The 19,967-nt window shown below is 49.9% G+C and overlaps 1 protein-coding gene across 2 annotated transcripts in view; it reads right to left on the minus strand.

Moving 5' to 3' along the window:
- Positions 1–19,652, minus strand: part of ARID1A (AT-rich interaction domain 1A) — a 95,890-nt gene extending 76,238 nt beyond the window's left edge. For both annotated transcript variants that reach the window (XM_043992317.1, XM_043992316.1), the window contains exon 1: positions 18,414–19,652. In XM_043992317.1, coding sequence (XP_043848252.1) covers positions 18,414–19,592 — 1,179 coding nt within the window. In that variant the 5' untranslated portion in view covers positions 19,593–19,652. The remainder of the gene's footprint in view (positions 1–18,413) is intronic.
- Between the last annotated feature and the right edge of the window lie 315 nt (positions 19,653–19,967).

Here is a 19,967-nt window from a genome sequence, read left to right on the forward strand (position 1 = left end):
GACCCTGGACAAGTCACTTAGTCTCTACCTGCTTCAGTTTCCTCATCTGTAAAATGGGTTGTTGTAAGGACACAATGAAATGATATTTGTAAAGTGTTTTGAAAACCTATGTAAAAGGGGCGGCTAGGTGGCGCAGTGGATAAGCACCGGCCCTGGATTCAGGAGGTCCTGAGTTCAAATCCGGCCTCATACACTTGACACTTACTAGCTGTGTGACCCTGGGCAAGTCACTTAACCCCACTGCCCCGTTAAAAACAAAACAAAACAAACAAAACAAAAACGAAAACCTATGTAAATAAAAAGCTATACAAATGTCAGTTATGATGCTGATGAGGTTAGAAGGGAAGGACCTGTTTGGATTAAAAGGGGAAGACTCTGAAACAACAGCACAGGCAAGGGGCTCAGTCAATGTGATACTGGAAGAGCACGGACTCCAAAGCTGATGAACAGTGTAACAAACACTACAAATACTGACTCTCAGAATAGGCATTTTACTCAGCTGAGTCCAATCCTCCTGGGAACACAGTTTGGGCAATTTGCAGGATGCAAACCTGACTGAGCTATGCCATAGCACCATGGTTAGGGATTTCCTTGAGCCTAAAAGGGGGAAGGGAGGTCTTCTCATGCTGGATGGAAGGAAGGCTACTTAAAAGGCATCTGAGGATTCTCCAACAGGAAATCTGACTGGATCTGGTATTACATGGGCACCAATAACAAGGAAACTAACTGTTATCTGATGCCATCTTTACCACTCACCAACCCTTTTACTTGCTATGAAGTTTAAGGGTCCATTTGGATTTAAAGGCGAAGTCCTTGTTATTACATTCTAACCCAAACTCAGACCCCAGCCCTCCTGGCTAGTGCACACTCAGAGGTGGTTTGACTGCACTTTGTAGCCCGCCCCCCCCCCCCCTTACAAAGTCTGGGGCTTTTTGAAGGGGAGGCTTAATGGAGGTCTTTTGACTATGGGATTTCTAAGGCAACTTGCCTATCACAGACGGCTCTTCTTCTCCCGTGACATTCCTTCTTATGCTCTCTCAAGAGAGCAGAGCTCCAACCACACCAAGCTGCCGGATCCTCCCACACAGCCTCTACGACTCAGCTCGTGCTGTTCCCTCTACCTGGAAGGCTCCCTGGGTCTTCAAAGCCCCAGCCTGGATGCTGCCACCTCTACTCCCCTGGCCAGATGTGGTCAGCCCCTTCTCTGACTGGCCAGCCCATGTGCTGCTGCTGTGTGTGTGAATATTCTGCAAACTAGAAACTATCAGGGGCATCCACAGAGTCCTCAGACTCTGAGCTCACTGAGGAAGAAGCTGGGCCCCTCCTATCAGGACCTGGTGTCCAATCCATGGGTAGATGAACAAGCCTGAGGCGCCCGCTGGTGCAGCATCTGCTCTGCTGGGCTGTCGCTCTGGAGGCAGGGCTCTTTTAGAGGCCTTTTATGGCTGCTTTGCTACAACCAAGTTCCCTGGATTCACTTACCCACAGGTCAGACTGTCCATCCCACTGGAGTAATCTCTTCAGTCTTTAGCAAACTCCTGGGAACATGGCCACAGCTGTTGGCTGGCCCAGCCCAGCTGCCTACAAGGTGAAGGGAATGGAAGGCAGGGAGCCCCATTCTCTTCCTGCTGGGGATCACAGAGCTGGAGTGTCAGAGCAGGAAGTACCCACACAGGGTATTTCAAAGAAATGCTTTGTAAAATGTGAAGTTCTGGATAAACGTGAAACTGCCACACAGAAGGCCCCTTCGTGTTAGAAGGGCCCACGGAAGGTCACACAGCTGCTTAGTGCCAGAGCTAAGATGAGAAATGAGGTTTCCTGGCTCCCGAACCAATGCTCTTTTCCCCCTACACCATGAAGTGACTGCAAAACGATTTCTTTTACTCTACAAAGCCCATCTCCTGACCTGGGAAGCAAAAATAGGACACCCAAACTTGGGTTAAAAAAAGAAGTCCCATCCCAGGTATGAGCAGGAGCTTAGGGACCTCATCTAATTATCTGCCAGGGGAAGACTACCAATGGCTGAGGGCTAGAAATGGGCCTTGGTCAGAATGCTCCACCCCACCTCTCAGCAGACAGGCCAGTCAAGGCTCCGAAGGCCGAAGCCTCGGCTCTAGATGGGCTGTTCTGCAGGGCGAGAGCACACAACTGGTTTGGGGCTGCAGTTTTCCCATTTGAAAAAATAGGGCAATGCTCTGCCTAGTTTTTCTCTGCCTTCTTTTTTATTCTTTTATTTTAAAGGATGGCTCTCTAAATAGGGGAAGGGGAGAGATAGTATCTGAAAATGAAGGCGATGTCACAACAACTTGAGTTAAAAAAAATTTTTTTTAAGATTTTCTACCCATCCCTTCTTCACAGGCAAGGCTATCAGAGGTCAGAGCTCAAAGAGCTCTTGGAAAGAAGGTCGGCTACTATGCCAATACCTTTCATCTCATCTACCAAAGGCCTTCCTTTCCTTCAACGTCTCCAGGCTCTCCTCCTCCACGTGTGACTACTCCTTTTCAGTTTCCTTTGTTAGATCACCAGCCATGTCTCACTCTCCCAAGGCACCTCAGAACTTGGTCCGGGGGGAATCTTCTCTCTCCTATTCTTCCTCTCGGTCATCTCATTGGCTCATGAGCTCAGTTTCTATCTGTATGGAGATGACACCCAAAGCTACATATCCAGCACTCTCGTCTAGGTAGAGGCTCCACTGCCACGTTTCCAGCTGCCCACGCCTTCACATATCTCTTGGTCTGTATATACCAAAGATTCCATGAGTCCCAAACAGGATTCCCTTTATTTCCCCCATCCATCTCTCCCTCCTTCCTCCTAACTTATGACTTCCCCTTCTTCACTCTCAGCCCCATACCCGAGTGGTTGCCCAGTCTTGTGCCTCCTCTCCATTCCTACCCAGACTAGACCTTCTCACCTGGAGCTAGAGCAGCCTCTTAATTTGTGGAAGGGTAAGGTTCTTGAGGGCAGGCACTCTGCTTTTGTCTGTTTCTCTAGCAGAGGCCCCTTCTCTCGACTCCATTTCGAACCTCCTTCCTTGACTGTTGCAATAGCCCTGTCATTCTCCCCATCTCTCCCTATTCCAGTGCTTCCCCAACTCAGCAGTCAAATTACCTTTCCTAAAACACAGGTCTGATCATGTCACACACCCTCCCATCCCATTCAATAAAACTCCAGTGGTTCCTGATCACCTCTAGGATCAAATAGAAAGTCCTCTGGCATCCAAAGGCCTTCACAAGCTGGCCACCTCCTACCTTTCCCGTCTTTTCTCCCATCTCACCCCCTTAGCTCAGGCCACTGGCTTCCTTGCTGTTCCTTAAATGAGGCCCCTGGGTCCCCAACACTATGGTGTCTTCACTGGCTGTTACTCATGCCCGGAATAGTCCCCCTCCTCCTTTCCTCCTGGATTCTCTGGCTGCCTTCCCAGCTCAGCTGAAGCCCCGATCCCCCTAAATGCTAGTGCCTTCCCTCCTGCAATCAGGGATCGCTCATCCCAGATTTATCCCTCGTGCAGCTGGTTTGCACACAGTTGTCTGAGTGTCCTCTCCAGTAGACATAAGCTCCTTGAGGGCAGGGGCTCTCTTGCCTCCCTTTGTACCCTTAGCGCTTGGCGCAGGGCCTGGCACTCAGTTGGTGCCAGCGCTCACTGACTGACCAGTGGCCAAAAGAATATTTATTTCTAAAGCACAAGTCCAGCTCCATCATCCCCCAGCTTGAGCAGAGGCTCCCTCTTGCTTGTAGGATAAAGTACAAGCTCCTGGTTGGCATTTCAAGTCCTTTGTGATCTGATTCCAACCTACCTTTCCAGATGCATTTCTCATCGCCTGTACTCCAGCTCTGGAAGGCTCTCCCCTTCTCTTCCCAATGCCTCCAAATGGCCCGCCATTACTTTGTATTTAATAATCTGTGGATATGCTTGCCTCCAGTAAGATGTGAGCTTCTTGAGGGAACGGCTTTGATTTTGGTCAGGTATCCCCAGTGTCTAGCAGGTAGCAGCATCAGAGGGACTAGTTATCATCACTTGATGAACTTCAACCTTTACCTCCTCCATGAAGCCTCTCTTCCCAGACTTCTCCCACATCCCTCAACCCCACCCTGTGGTCTCGGTCAGTCTGTCTCAGTCTCTGTCTCTCTTCCCCCACCCCCAACATTACATATGGTGCTTTACTCAGACCTCTCCTCTGCACGATCCTCCTCCTAAGGGTGGGAACCTCATCTCTACCTATCAAATGATAAATTCCCTCATGCTACTGTCCTATAGCCCCCTCCCCCTTTTCTCTGCCAAACTCCTAGAAAAAGCCTTCTTGTACTCCCTTCCTCTCGATCATTGCAGTTTTTGTAATCTGTCTCCTGATATCATCACTCAGCTAAAGCGGATCTTCACAAAGTTCCCTCTAGCAAGTGGGGATTTATTTCCCCCATACATATATGCACACTTCCCTGTTCTGTCGGGGGTGCAACTATCCTTCTTCAATCTCACCCACTCATATCCAACAGTTGCCCAATCTTAGGCATTCCTCTCTCCCCAAGCACACTCCCCAACTGGGAAAGAGACCACTGATAATGGGCCAAATCTGATGGTCTCTGTCCTTCTCAACTAATGTGACACCACTGATCCCCCTTCAACCTCCATGGGTTTTCAGGAGAACTCTTCTGGTTCTCCGGCCTGACTACTCCTTCTCAGCCTCTCGTGCTGGCTCATAATATCATGTTCCTAAAAGGGGTTCTCCCCCAAGACTGTCCAGAGCTCTCTTCCCTTGTCTCTTGGTGACTTCATCAGTTCCCATGAGTTTAATGATCATCGCTATGTAAAATAACCAGTTCTAAAGATCCAGCCCGATTCCACATCACCAACTGCCTACTGGCCACATCAAACTGGATGCCCGAAGACTTCTCAAACTTGACATATCCATTACCAAATATTTCACTTTCCTCCTCAAACCCTTCCCAAGTTCCCTTTTTCTGTAGAAGGTATTCTTCCTGTCTCAGGTTTATAATCTCGGCATCATCCTCAGTTCTCCTCATTCCTTCTCACCCCACATATCCAATCAGTTGCCAAACCTTGTCTCTTCTACCTCCCCAACATTTCCTGCTTCTGACTCCTCTTCTCTACTACCACAGGCATTACTTTAGTTCAGGCCCTTATCACCTCTTGCCTTCCTAATTCTTAATTTCTCCCTGTCTCAAATCTCCCCACTCTAGCCACTCCTCCACACAGCTGCCAAAGTGATTTTCCTTAAGCATATATCCGATCATGTGACTCTGCTGCTCCATAAAGATCAGTGGCTCCCTAGTGCCTCTGGAATCAAATATAAAGGCTGCTTCTGTTGAGCTTTCCAAGTTGTTCACCGGGACCCACGTGATCTTTTTCCCAGCCTCACTGTCTATCACCACCCCTTCCATACTCTGCAAACCAGCTCAATGCCCTTTGTTCTGTTCCCCCCAAACAGCCTTCTAACTCGAACCCCCTCTGTGCATCTGCACTGGCCATGTATGCCCCTGTCCTTCCTCACTTCTACCCTCAGTAGAAGGCTCAAGCATCACCTTGTAGACAAAGCTCTTCTGAATTCCCACAACTTCTGTACTCCCTCCCTCCCTAGTATGCATTTATATGCATTCCTTTTCTATTTATTCTGTTTATCTTCATACATGTACTTCCTGTCTCCTGTTAGACTGTAGCCTCCTGGGGGGGAGGGAGAGGGGGGAATCCTTCCTTCATTCACTGTACTTATATCCCCAGCTCTCAGCTAGAGTGCCTGGAACACCGTAGATTAAGAAATGAATACTGATTGATGAAAAGCACTGTGCCTCATTTCATTGGCCATTTGGGAATAAGACAGCTAGAAGGTAAGCATCAGGTTCCATTCATCAACACAAATCACAGACAAACACTAAATGGGCTGGAGTAGATGGGTCTGAGATCCTGGACCAGGAACCTCCCAGTCTTTCTAACTCAATGAGAAGCTCATACAAAGAAATGAAATACTACTACAGAGCTCTCCTGACAACTTACTTCTTCAGAACCAGTCTAGGGAAGGCAACTGTCCCTCTCCAGGTCAGCACAGGAAGGCAGCTGTTCTGATGGGAAACAGCCTACCTGGATCCAGGACCAGTTAAATAGTCAATTCTCTAACTTATTACCCACATTTCTTTCTTTCTTTCTTTCTGTGGGGCAATGGGGGTTAAGTGACTTGCCCAGGGTCACACAGCTGTAAGTGTCAAGTGTCAAGAGGCCAGATTTGAACCCAGGTACTCCTGAATCCAGGGCCGGTGCTTTATCCACTGCGCCACCTAGCTGCCCCAATACCCACATTTCTAAAGCCAGGAGAAACTAAGAAACTTGGGGAAACAGACTCAACACTGGATTGTTCAGGACAATTCTATCTATTCCTTCCAAATGTGTCTGAATAACCTATGAATTTCATCTCCCAGAGACCAAAACAAAAAGGATGTCCCGAAGGCGAGATAGGAAGCTATCTGTATTAACATGGTGCCTGGGGTAACAAGCAACCAGGTCCCAGCATTTCTATCAGAGTGATCTATGTTCCCTATAAACAGCAGAAAATCAAGAACAAGGTCTATCCCAGAGACAGAAGGGAAAGTACCTGACAGAGCCAGGGAGAAGATTGGAAGGTCTGTGTGTCCTCTGAGGAGATGCACCCTTAAACTTTCCACCACATGCAATGGACAGTTCTTAAAGCCAAAGTGCACTGAGCATGAGTCATTTTGGGTATGAACAGCTGGGCTTAAGCACATTCATACCCTGAAAAGAACTGTAACCTCAAGTATCCACGCTTGTGCAAAAGTGACCAGCCAGGCACATGCTTCAGGAAAGGACCAGTAACCATGTCTCCCTGCCCTTTCTGTTTTTCTGAATGACTGACATCACGCTGATCCCTGAAACTTACTACCAAGTCCGGCACGTCTGTGCTCGATCTTCCCATCAGCCCAGAGAAAGAGCCAATGTTCCCATTAACAGAGATGTCTACAAACAAGTGAGTTAGATTAGTCGAGAGCTGACAAAGTTAAGACTGGGGGTGGGGGAGAAAGCAGAGGAGAGCACACAGAACATCTCAGCTGCTGGTGATGAGCCACTAAAAATCATAAGTGTGCCTCTGCCAAAGGAGGAGGAGGAATAGTTAACGCTCCAAACTCGGGAACACACAAGCAACTGAGCCATAAGGAAACCAAGTGCGAAAGGAAAAAAGAAAAAAAGGCCTATGGCACGTTTCATTTTTACATTGGTGGTGGTGGTGGCGATGCAGCCCCAAGCTGCAGCAAGTTGGGAGTCTGGCTCATGCTGCCCAGTGCCCAAAGCCTAGAGGGAAAACCAGGTGGAGCAGAGGGAAGAAGCATCAAGAATCAGTCCTGGATAACTGATTTCTACCATGCACCAAGAGCAACCATAGGTCAATCACGAGACTGACAAAAGATAGAATGCACCTGTGGGCATATGTTCTTGGAACTGCACTTCTTCCTTCCTTCTAGTCCACCATGCAAAATGGGAGAAGCCCTTGGGGGGAAGTCCTTCCACCTGTCCCAAAGAATCATAAGGCAGTCACCTCAAATGAGAAGCCCATTTGTCCCTTACAAACATTATGAAGAAGAAAGTCAATTTCAAGAACACACACACACACACATACACACACACACACACACACACACACACACACACACACGGCTGGGTCAGCATGTGTAGTCTAGAAGGTATTGACCTTCAAAGTCAGGGTACCTGGGCTTTCCCCTTTAACCAGATGACCTTGAACATGTCAATTTACCTGTCTATTTCTCTCACAGAATAGGTCGATAATACTTGTACTATCTACTGTGCAGGTTGTTGGGAAAAATGAACTAAGAACATACAGAAAATGGTATGTAACTGACAAGTGAAAGAATGAGTCGTGGGGTCTCATCTAGTCCAACTGTTTCTTTTACGGATGAGAAACTGAGGCCTAGAGAAGAGAAGGCACTTGCCCTGCACACATGTAAGTACTAAGGTGGTTAGAATTCTAGCTCAGGTCTCCTCACTCTTGCCCCAGAGCATGTCACTTCTCCAAGTTTCTGAGACCCAAGCTCCACTGGGAAGGATAGAACACTGTACCCGGGGAGGTGAAATCCCACACTCTCCCTCCACACCGCCCCTGAACAGCAGTTCTGGGTCCGCCCTCGTATTGAATTCCCCTTGCGTCAGGAGCATCCCCTTACAGATCCACAAGTACCCAACCCCAATCACATAGGGACCAGCAGGGGAGAGAAATAGAAACTCCCCATTTCAGGAAGTTCCCAGAAGGAACAGCATGTGGCTCCAGCGTTTATGAGCTACTTGCCACAGCAAACCTAATCAAATGCAGTTAAAACAATATTAAAGGCCATTTCGATGAGCATATGGGCAAATTACATAATGTGCAGGCTTATCCAGCCATCAGTCCTTTGCAGCAGGGTTGATCCAAGCATCTCAGCTTGATCACAGCTCCCAACTGTTCAGGACATCATCCATGGACGAGGAACAACAAGAAGTACTTCACAGCCCGAGTTTTATTTCAGCAGGAGAAGCTCTGCCAAGCAGGAGAAGCCCCAGCTCTATCCAGAACCTGGGTCCTCTAACTTGGGGGACCATCAGAGATGTGTGCCAGACACACAACTCAACGTGGCTCCAGGGACCCTCCCAATCCAGGGCTTGCTGGTCCATGGTTCCCTGGCCTACTGCAGCACTGGCCCATGCCACTAAAAACTCCATGTGACTACAACAGGGGACCCCCGAAGGGGCAGAGTGTGAAAAACACAGGGGAGGAAAATGAACACCCAGGAGAGGAAAGCCCTTTGTCCTAAGCCCAAATCGAGGATATCAGCAGTCACATCTTTTACTGCCATCCCATAAGTGACTGGAAATCTTGGGACATGACTGGCCTACAAGAAACCTGCTGCCAGCACTGGAACCTGAAGGGTCTTCCCACCTGGAATCACCTCCCTTAACCAGGGCTCAGAAACACAGAAATACTTGAATTCTACAAGGCCCAGTGAGCCTGGGGTGATACTACCTGTAGAAAGGCAAGTATCTCAAGCCTTCTGATTCCAGCCCAACTTAGCTTCAGCTCATCTTCTCCATGAAGCTTTCCTAAACTAATCCCAGCCCTGAGCACACATGCACTCACTTAGTGCTTTAATATTCCACTGAATAAATTGCTTTTCCAAAGCTTTCACCCACACCATCATTTCCCCCTAGGAGACACCCACTCCTTTGGGGCAGGTCAGAGATCTCAGATCTGGGCATACCCATAAAGTCCAAGAGAAAGTGAAATGAGTCAGAGAAGCAAAGCCAAGTCCAGGTTCTATTCCTTTTAGGAAGCCCAAGCCCAAATGTTCTGACTTCTGAAGCCCCTGTCTACACCACATGGTTATTACAAGCACAGTCCTGGGGCAGCTAGGTGGCGCAGTGGATAGAGCACGGGCCCTGGAGTCAGGAGGACCTGAGTTCAAATCTGACCTCAGACACTTAACACTTACTAGCTGTGTGACCCTGGGCAAGTCACTTAACCCCAATTGCCTCACTCAAAACAAAAACAAAAACAAAAACAACAAGCACAGTCCTACTACTATCAAGCCCTGTGGGGTGGCCCAACACCCTCTGGGGTTGTCTGGTTCAACAATCTCTGTTCCTTGAGATCCCTCACAGTGTCAGTGCTCAGTGGCTACAATGGTAAGGAAGCCTGAGGAGCAGACAACACACCCACCTGGACATCACTTCCTTAGCAGCAAGTCCCTGACCACATTGGTGAAGGAACAGCCCTATACTGGGGAGTTTACAACTATATAAAATTAATTACAAGGTTGTTTTTTTAATGTATCGATTTGATAGGTGACATTTATGTTGGTATTTGATGTCCTACAAAGTGCTTTGTATTTGATTTAATCTTCGTGATACCCAGTGAGGCAGATAAAGGGCAGGTATTATCCCATTCTTACAAAAGACCTGGAAAGGCAATGTCACATGGCTAGCAATTTCCAAGTGTCAGGGTTGTCACACAGGTGTTGACTCCTAATCCAGTGTTCTGCCTCTCTGAGATGCTACTTGAAACGAAAGCTGGGGAAATGACAAATCACAGTACCTACTGCAACCCAGGCAAGTGACTTAGGAAAGGAAAAAATAAACGCTTGTGGGGGCTGTAATGGTGAGGAACAGACACTTGCTCACTGTGAACACACGGGTCAAATATCTCTTTTGTCTCATTACAGGGATAACCCAGAACACCTTTGCACCTGAGACTCTAATCTCCTGCATCATGTCCAGTGTCTACTTCTTCCTTCTAGATAGGTCCATGTTATTTCTCAAACTCACAAAGCCTCCACTGATCCAGGAATCCTGAAGACTTTTTTATTTTTTTAGGATGAGGCAATTGGGTTAAGTGACTTGCCTAGGGTCCACACAGCTAGTAAGTGTTACGTGTCCTGAGGGGCCGGATTTGAAACTCAGGTCCTCCTGACTCCAGGGCCGGTGCTCTATCCACTGCGCCATCTAGCTGCCCCAATCCTGAAGACTTTTAAGTTGGAGAACATGAAAAGTCATTCAGCCATCTATTAATCACCAACTGTGTGTAAATATGGTGCTCAATGATGAGGGAGGTCAAGAGAAGACACAGATAAATATCACACACATTTTAATCTAACAGTTCCCACTAAGAGTTCTCCTCCAGCTTCACAGTGATGTGGGAGGAGTGCCAAAGACCATATACTAGAGGTCTCTAGCTCTGGTAGGTCTTACGCCAAGTTGGAAAGGCTTAAAGTCAGTGGGTGACCTGTCAACCTGATTACATCTACTGTCCAAGAATCTACCAAGGTAAGTGTGGAGAAGTCCACATCACCAGGAAGTTGGAAAAAAGAATTTCTCCTCCAGTGGCCACAGAAACTCCTACGGTCTAGCCCAGTGCTTGACACATACTTGGTGCCTAATAAATGCTTTGAGAAGGGCTTTCCGCTCACGTGGCTGTGGTGGAAAGAACACCACCAACACTGATGAAATCACAGGAGTATCAGAAGTACACAAGAAGAGCTCAGATGAACACAAGAAACCCAAAGGCCAGCCCCTGGGGTGGTGGGCTTCCACCACCCATTCTAGTTCTTGCACCACCAGAGGGAGGGGATTAGAGAGGACAAGGTTTATTATCTCCTCTTGCCTCTGGTATTCCAGAAATGCTGACATCTCACCCAAATCCAAACCCCTGAAGAAAGAAGACTTTACTCTAGCAAACACCAAGCTTTGGAAAGAGCTGCCAGGTAAAACTTAGGAAAGAATAGTTTAGGGAATTCTGAAATTTTTGGAGGCACTCCTCATTCTTTTAAGTTGGAATCTGACCCAGAGAGGGTCAAGGACTTAACCAAGGTCACACTTGGAGCAAGGAGCAGGGCTGGATGCTAACCTGGGCCATCCATCTACTTCTCCAACCCAGCGCCCCACGCTTTGCGTTATTTTTCGCCCACTGTGAAATGACAATGGACTTGGGGTGGTATTGGGCCAAGGCCAGGGGATCAGAGGCTGCACCACTTTTCCATGGCAATTGTCCCTTCTTCCACATTTCAAGACTTTCCTCCTCCTTTCCCTTCCCAACCCTCCCTGTCACTTTCTGCAACACTATTTTTTACTCCACTCCAGAGAAGTAAAATGCTAGAAGACCAGAATTATCTTGGTCTTAGAACTGTTTATTAATTTGCCTGTCAAACATTCTATACAACCATTTACATCTTACTACAAAAACCTCCTGGGTACATATTGACAGCTCAGCAAGTATTTTACACAAAGCTCTGAACATTTGGTTCCTTTAAAGACAGAGAAAGTGCTGTGTCAAGCTTCTAGAGTTCTACCTTTACCTTCACCCCCCCCCCCCACTTCTGTAAAGAGAAGCTTCCTCCTGGCACACCTCTGATCCTCCTAAATTACCCTTCTAAAACACTGGGCCAAGAGAAGAGAGAAGGGAAGCATGGGCGTGTCAGAAGAAAAGAAGACTAACAACCCACGTGCCATATCTACACCCACATGGTTCAAAAGCCAAGGGTGTGAGGAAAGTCAAATTCATACCTGTGAAATGTCCCCAGACTCATCGAGCCTCCACAGCTCAGCTTCATCTCTGAGAAAACTTCCCAAGGCAAGTCTGAACACTCACATGTACAAGTGCCTGCTGGACCCAGATAGGGAATCCAGCCTATTCAAAAAGTCTACCTAGATATAAGAACCTAATCCACTCCTAAGGCTTTGAGTCTAACATGAACAATTCACTCCCTCTCCAATCCCCAACCAGGCAAACTCCAAATCGACTTTTCCAAGGCTTGAATGAGATCTGTTTAATTGTACAAGTATTCATAATTATCAGGCTCAGACTTGTGAAAGTTGAAAGGAAGCCTCACAGATCTATCCTACTGCTCTCATTTTACAAATGAAGTGAAGCCCAGAGTCCCAGCAATTTATCCTCAGGTAGCCAGTGGCAAAGCCAGAACTAGCAACCCACCAGAATTTGGTTCCTAGGCTGCTGCTTTCTATGGGGCTATCATCCAAGCAGAAGGAATGAACTCCAAGAGATCAAAGGTGGCAGAGGGGGCGCTTTGCCTGTCACTTCCTCAGGAGAAGGTGTCATGCTAGAGGACCTCCTTCAAAACCAGATTCAGGATCCACAGAGAATCCTACTGCCCTCTTTCATTCCTCAAACCAACAGAACCATTTAAGCAGATCTAAGTAATCTAAGTAAATGATGGCTCTCCCCAAGGCTCGAGAACCATGGTGATGATACAGAGTGAATGTGAAGTCCTCAAAGGCAGGATTGTCAGTGGTCCCTGCATGTAGCGAGACCCCAAGAATGTTATAACTGGAGGGAACTTTGGAGATCACCCAGCAACTCAACCCTCTCACTTTGTAGATGATGAAAAGGAGATCCAGGAACCTGGAAAAGATTTGTCCAAGGTCATACCCAACAGGCCAGGGGCTAAGTGGTGCTAGATGCAAAGTCCAGGCCTCCACTACCATGTTACACCCAGAACTCACCCATTTCAGTAAATATCCATATTACTGAGAGAATAAGAGGCAAGGGTCTACTTACATTAACCCTTTGAGCAAATAATAATGATAATAATAATTTTTAAAATCCAGTAATAACAACTATGGCGACCCCAGGATGCTGCTTTAGCTCCTGAGAGACCACAGCAGGCAAGTGGGAAAGAATAATCCAGCACCAATTTATTTGGAAAATGATTTCAAGGCTTCGCTTGCTTTGGGGTTAAGAGATCTGAAATCAAACCAGAACAATGTGGGGGGATGGGGGTAGAAGTGGGTAGAGAATGGAAAAAAAGGGTCTCTTAGAGGGCAGGCCCAACAGTTCTCAAAGTGTTCCCCTATTTAAAATGGCATCTGTTGAACCCCTGGAGCTCTACAAAAACTGCCCCTGGTGTAAAAAGCACACCCCTTGGGAAGGAGGCAGACCAACAAAATGAATGTTTAATATGCTCCAGGAGATCTTCTGTTACAGGAAGAGATCTTTCTGCTTGTGATTAGGGTTTGCCTCACACAAAAGCAGAAAGTGGTCTATAGCTCTGCTGGAGTCAGAGCACCCGGGGCCCAGGTTCCCCTCCAGCTGCTGCATGTGCAGCTTTAGGGCTATCACTGGTAAAGTGAGGATAAACGAAGCATGTTGCCTCCACAGGGCTGTTGCAACTCAAATGAGATAGATGTGTGAAAGTACTTTGTAACCATCAAGCACCAAATAAAGGTAAGATTTTATCCACAATAACCACAAGAATTCAAGAATTCTGTGACTTCAATTTTTGCAAGCAGTCTCTACAGATGTAAATTCCGACCTCCTTCCATCATCGAAGCCAGCTTTATGACTTGTGGTGGCAAAACAAACAAATATTCTTCTGGTCACTAACACTGCACTAATCAAGGCTGACCCAATGCCAGTTCCATCAAGGTTTTCTACATTGGTGAGGATAAGTCGGTCTCCAATGATACAAGCTCTAAGACCTGAGCTTACCAGATGTCACACTCAGGGGCAAATTAAATACAAACATTACCATTCATAAGCAAAATGCACCAAAAGGGCCTAAATTCACAGAATGTATCAAAGTGCTGGAGAATGGAGAAATGTAATAGTGGGTGTTCATCTGGAGGTGGTTTTCCTAGTCCCTCCTACTTCTGAGAGAGCTCCAAGAGTCCTGTGTTTCAGCCAGCCCAGACTGCCTGCCAGTAGGCATTCCCATGATAAAGACAGGAATCCTGGATTTGTTTCCCAGGATTCGAGAAATTCTGTTGGATATTTCCATAGCAGGTGGGCACAGTAAAGTCCCTATAATCAAATACCACTGTGGTCCTCCAGGACCCCAATAGAATCTGTGAATCTTCTAAGTTTGCTGGATCCTCCAGATGTTTCTCTTAAAGCAGCCTGAAGTCGAAATTTCATACCAGGGTCTAGTCCCACATTTCCCCAGCTTCATTCCGAAGATCCTTACTGGTGAATGGTGGGCCCCATAAAACTACATTGATGCCCTCTCTAAAATAATCTAACTAGAACACCTTTTTAAATGGCCATTTTCCAGTGTTTGAATAGGCTTGATTGTTCCCAATTTTGCCCCAAACTCTAATACCTGTGGTATCTTGGGACTATCCCAAATGTATTCAAGTAACAGTGGTGGTGAACCATTCCCTCCCTCCCTCCCCAGTTACTTCAAATAGATTTTATATTTAACTCTGTGAAGAACACGTTGTGGTTTCTCACCAATAGAATCTAGTATGCTCCTTAAGGGCAGACAAATTTTCACTTTTTGTCTGTGTGTCCCAGCACCGAAGCACACCTAGTGCGGGGTCCCACAGTAGACACTAAGAACCGATAAATGAATGGGTTCCACCAACATTTCAAGGCCATGCGGGTGGCTACAGTGAAGTTCCTTTGAGACTACACTAAAGGATCCCAAGATCACTTCCTCAAGGAAAGGAGAGAACTACAAAGAAGAAAGGACAAAGAAAAAGTTTTAAATTGCCTGTTGCAGAAGGGAACTTTTCCACACCCACAAAAAGACACGAACTACTCTTTTATTTTCTCAGAGGGCCAAGACTCAAGTCCGGAGGACCTCGATTCAAGTTTCTGTCTCTGACACAGGCTGTGTGATCCCAGGCAAGAGTCAGTGGACCCTCAGAGCCCCGAGAAATTCTTTGAAATTTGTCCTTTGCATGACTGGTACGGGCCTGCCTTCCTTCACTGGTAGAAGGAGTTGTGCCTTCATCTAGGTCCCAAGTCCTTCTTCCCCCCTAATTTCCTTAGAAAATCCTCCCACCTTAATTGTACCCACTTCCCCAAAAACAGAAATCAAGAACTGTTTGAAGAAAACAGGGCCAGAGAAAGTCCAAATGTTTTCAGAACACTCATTCTGTAACATGATGATTTTCTGGGATATCTTCCCCAATGTTAAGCATTTTTACAAAAAAGAAAAAAAAAGTTCTCTATCCTTTCCTGTTGTTTGCTCTCACAACAGTCATTTACAGGGAGCCCACACACAGCCCGGGAGGCCCGAAGCTGTGTTCTGTTGAACAGGGTCTGAGACGGAACTATAGAGGGGCTGAGAGAGACTAGGTGGTACACGTGCTGAGCACAATTACCGATGACGGTAAAGGTGGAACTTTTATAAAAGGGCGTCTTGCACTCAAAAAAAACAAAAGAAAGGAAGAAAGGCAGCAGATACAACAGGCATTCCAAACTACAATGGACTCAAAAATGAAAACTTCAACTGTCCCCATCCCAACCACCAGCTAAATCACCGGACCAGCCAAAGCACTCAGATCTACCCAGTCCTACTTATCATTTCAGGAAGTTACACATGGGGGGGGGGGGGGGGGAAGAGGACAGAGAAGAAAAGACACAAGAGAAAACCCCCAAACCAGCTTTCCTCCCAAATGTCAAGAGGGCAAGTCTTCATGCTCCCCCACTTTGCTGCTCCCCTCATGGAGTGTAGTAATTTCTAGCACATAACTCCCTCACCGGATTGGTCAGACTAGGCTTCAACTCTGTGGAAACGCAGCAGAAGTTGTCACTAAGTTCTCAGGGCTCAAATAGAGTCCCACTAATTAAAAATCTCCATTCTAATAAGGAAAAAAATAATTGCATGTACTAGAAAAAAAATAAAGGAAGCACACCATCTTCTTTGTACCCAGCCACATGGAAGCCAATGTCTTCAACCCAAACCCTGAACTCAGAATAAAGGTGAAAACACACCGTGGGTGAAGACCCCCTTGAAGATAAATGGAATATATGACAAATTCCTAAAAATGTGCTTTTGAAGCAAATCACTGGGAAATCCCAGAGACACTCATGGTTTGTTTTTTGGGTCGGTTTTTGGTTTTTTGGCTATAACATGAAAAAACAGACACCATGTGTTCTAGTTTTCTCTAAGTGTTAACTTAAATTGCTTATTGGGTGATCTGAATTTTGACTTGAGTCTCATTCAACAGCCATTCCTTTAAGTGCCTTATGTCATGAAACCCCTTTGGCTAGGGGCAACGATGGATTAAATAAAACCCAGTCTCTTCTCTTCACTCCACCCCCTTTTCTTACTTACCACTACCAGGTACTTACTACCAGGGAGGGACACAACATCTAGGTACTGGGCAAAATTCGAATTTAAGAGAGTAGACCAAGTTGCTAAGACAGAGAGGAGGAGAAAAGCTAAGATCAAAGATCAGTGAGGGGAGACTAGGAAGAGTGGAAAGAGAGAAGAGATCAGGGAAAAGCTCCATCATCAAGAAGCTGGTGGTGTATGAACTGGGCCTTCCAGTTGGATAAATTAGCAGAACCAGTCTTTTTTCTGCCCTAAGAATGGAATTAACTCTGCCCTATCAGCTCCATAGGGACAGACTTCCCCTCTCAAGGAGGTCAAGTCTGCCACTAATACACTTTTTAAAATCAGTCTCTCCAACTTCAACTCAAACAAAAGAAAGTGTTAAGAAGACTCAATATGTAGAGAATAAGGCCTGTTTTCTTTAAAAGAGGGTTCATTAGAGCTAATTCACTATTTCCCAGGGGTTAAAAGCTCCCACTAGCTCCTTTTCAAAGTTTCTGTTCCCCCTTATCTCCCTGTCCCACACCCCTCAAGAAAGACCCAAAATTCAAAACCTAATAAAAGGCCCAGCTAAGCAATTTCAATTTTGCAAAGCTCATGAGGTCAAAATTACCAATGAGACAAATGCATGCTCGGAACCATCAAAGAAATCATTTATCCCAATGGGAAAGTCACATACCCCCAAACAAACAGCAACCCCATTGTAGAGAGAAACCCAGCTCCTGTTCTGACAACACAGAATCTATTTCAGGCTGCATAAAACATAACAAGCAAAATAAATCCAAGGTACAAGCAAAATGCTGCTGCCTCCTCTTTTGTTCCGGGCACAATGCAACAAGGGCAGCCTGTCTGGGGCTCTGCTCCTGCTGATACAGGATTTGTTGCTGAACCTCCTTCAAGGTCACAGCCAATTTCAGTTCTGGAATAAAAGGCAGATAGTGGCAGTGATGGTTTGGGTTATCACTGGCAGAAAAGCAGAGTGTAAAAGTTTATGAGCTCATCAGGATTGTTGTACCATTACATCAGAGGCAATTATAAATGGCCAAGAGCAGAGGATGGGGAGCCAATCAGATCACAGATAGGATGTCAACCTAAGACCAACTGTCTCCTGGCTTTGACAGAAGGATTTTACCTCCATAATTCAAATCCCAAACCAAAGCAATCTGCACTCACTACTCCAATCACTCAGCTGTTTACCAGCGCTTCCAGGGAGAAGCCCAGGCCACTGGGCCAGCAGAGACCAAGAAAGGAGATGGCCGGGGCCGACCTGGACACGCTGCAGCCTCCCTCTAGCCGACCAGACGAGGCCCTTTCCCTCCCTCCAAGGGCCTCGGGGGCCAAGGGGCCCCCCTGGGCTCGACTGCAGGGAGGGAAGGGGCAGCCCGGAGAGGGGCCCTGCGCGGGGGGGTGGGGGGGGTGAGGAGTGGGAGAACTCCCCCGGAGGCTCCGCAGAAGCTGCCTGGGGCTACACCCCAAACCCCGTAAGAAGCACGCGACGCCCCCCCTGACCCTGGGCCAGGCCCGCGCCCGCCCCTCTCCCCCAAGCCCTCCCAACAGCGCGCACCCCCAGCCCCAATGGCAGAAGCGACGGAGGGTGGGCGAAAGCCCCCGAGACGGCTCTCTGAGAAGCCCCACACAAAGGCTGGGGAGCCCAGGCGAGGAAGGCAGCAAGGCAGCCATTTTAGGAGAAGAGAAGAGTGAGACAATGGCAGCTCCCCAGCCGGGTGGGCCCGGGCGGGCCGGGGGCCCCGGCGCCCCCCTCCCCGCCCCGGCCGGGGGCTTGCTCGCTTCCCCCCTCCCCGGCCGCCTCCCCCTCGGAGCGCTCCCATTACCTGCGGGGTCCGGGTGAGCGGCTGCCCGGCGCCGCCGCTGCTGCTCCCGGGGCTCATGGGCGCGTGGTGGCTCCTTTGTTGGCCGGCTCCCGAAGCGGCCGACCCCCAGGCCTGGCCGCTGCCCGCGTACGAGGCCAAGTCCGCGGGGCCCTTGGCGGCGCCCCCGTCCTGGGGCCCGCCCCCGCCGTAGTCGCTGCCGGGGTAGCCCGGGTAGCCCCGGGCCGAGCTGGGCGACGTGAGCAGCTGGTTGAGGGTGGGGGTGGCCGTGGGCTGCGGGGTGCCCCCGGCGGCCGCCGCGGGGCCTCCTCCGCCCATGGCCCCGAAGCGCTGCGGAGGGAAGGACGCGGCGGCGGCGGCCGCTGCCGAGGCCGAGGCGCTGGACGCGGGGGGCGGCTTGGAGCCGGCGGCGGCCGAGGCCGGGCCCGGGGCGCCGCCTCTCGGGGAGCCCAGCGCGTAGGCCTGGGGGGGCGGCGGGTAGGCGCTGCGGTTGGGGTAGTAGGAGTTGTACTGGTGGTTGGGGAAGCCGTGGTCGCCGTGCGAGTTCTGCGGGGGCCCCGCGTAGGGCTCCAGGCCGCCGCCGCCGCCTCCGCCGCCGCTCTGCAGCGCTGCCAGGCCAGGGCTTTGTTGTCCGCCATGTTGGTGGAAGACAGCGGCGGCCACGGCGGCGGCGGCCACGGCCGACGGGCTCCGGCCGTACGTCTGCCCGAAGCCGTAGGCGGGGGGCGGCAGGGCGGCCGCGGCGGCGGCCGAGTGAGGAGGCGGTGGCGGCGGCGCCCCCACCCCGTCGCTGCTGCCGCTGCCGCCGCCGCCGCCGCCACCGCCGCCGGGCGGCTCCGGGAGGTTATTGTTCAGGGCGGGCCTGGGCCCCGCGTTCCCGTTGGAGTTCTTGAGGTCCGGCTCCGCGCCGGCCCCGCCGCCGCCGCCCCCGTTGCTCTCGGCCCCGTCCTGGAGCTCCTTGCCGAGCGGCGGCGGCGGCCCCCCGGCGGGGCCCTCGCTTTCCGGGCCGCCGGCCGCTGCCTTCATCTCCCCGCGCTGCTGCTCCGCCGCCGCCGCCGCCTCGCCCCCCGCCTCCTCTCGCTGCTGCTGCTGCTGCTCCGCTTTCTTCAGCTCCGAGGGCGGCGGCGGCGGCGGCGGGTTGCCCAGGCTGCTGGCGGTGGCGGGGGCGACCTGCGCGGCCATGATCCCCGCTGTCTCCTCCGCCGCCGAGCGCCCCGACCCGGGCCTGTCTTCTCCTCCTGCTCCCCCCCACCCCGGGGCCGAGTCCCCCGGGCTCCCCTCCCCACCCGCCGGGCGGGCCTCGGCTGCTGGCGCGGCTCGGGCTCTCGCTCGGGCTCTCGCTCGCTCAGCTCCTCTCTCTCCCCCCCGCCCCGCCGGCTCAGGCTCCGGGCTGGCGGCGGCGGCGGCGGCGGAGGAGGAGGAGGAGGAGGCGGCGGCGGCCGAGGGGGCGCCGGCGGCTCAGCTGCTCCTGGCTCTGGGGGCTCGGTGCCCGGGTCCCCCGGCTCATTCCCCCAAGCCCTGGCCTGGGAATGAGGGGGGCGGTGGAGGCTCCGCTCC

This window comes from Dromiciops gliroides, chromosome 3, assembly GCF_019393635.1.
Source record: "Dromiciops gliroides isolate mDroGli1 chromosome 3, mDroGli1.pri, whole genome shotgun sequence".
NCBI lineage: Eukaryota > Metazoa > Chordata > Mammalia > Microbiotheria > Microbiotheriidae > Dromiciops > Dromiciops gliroides.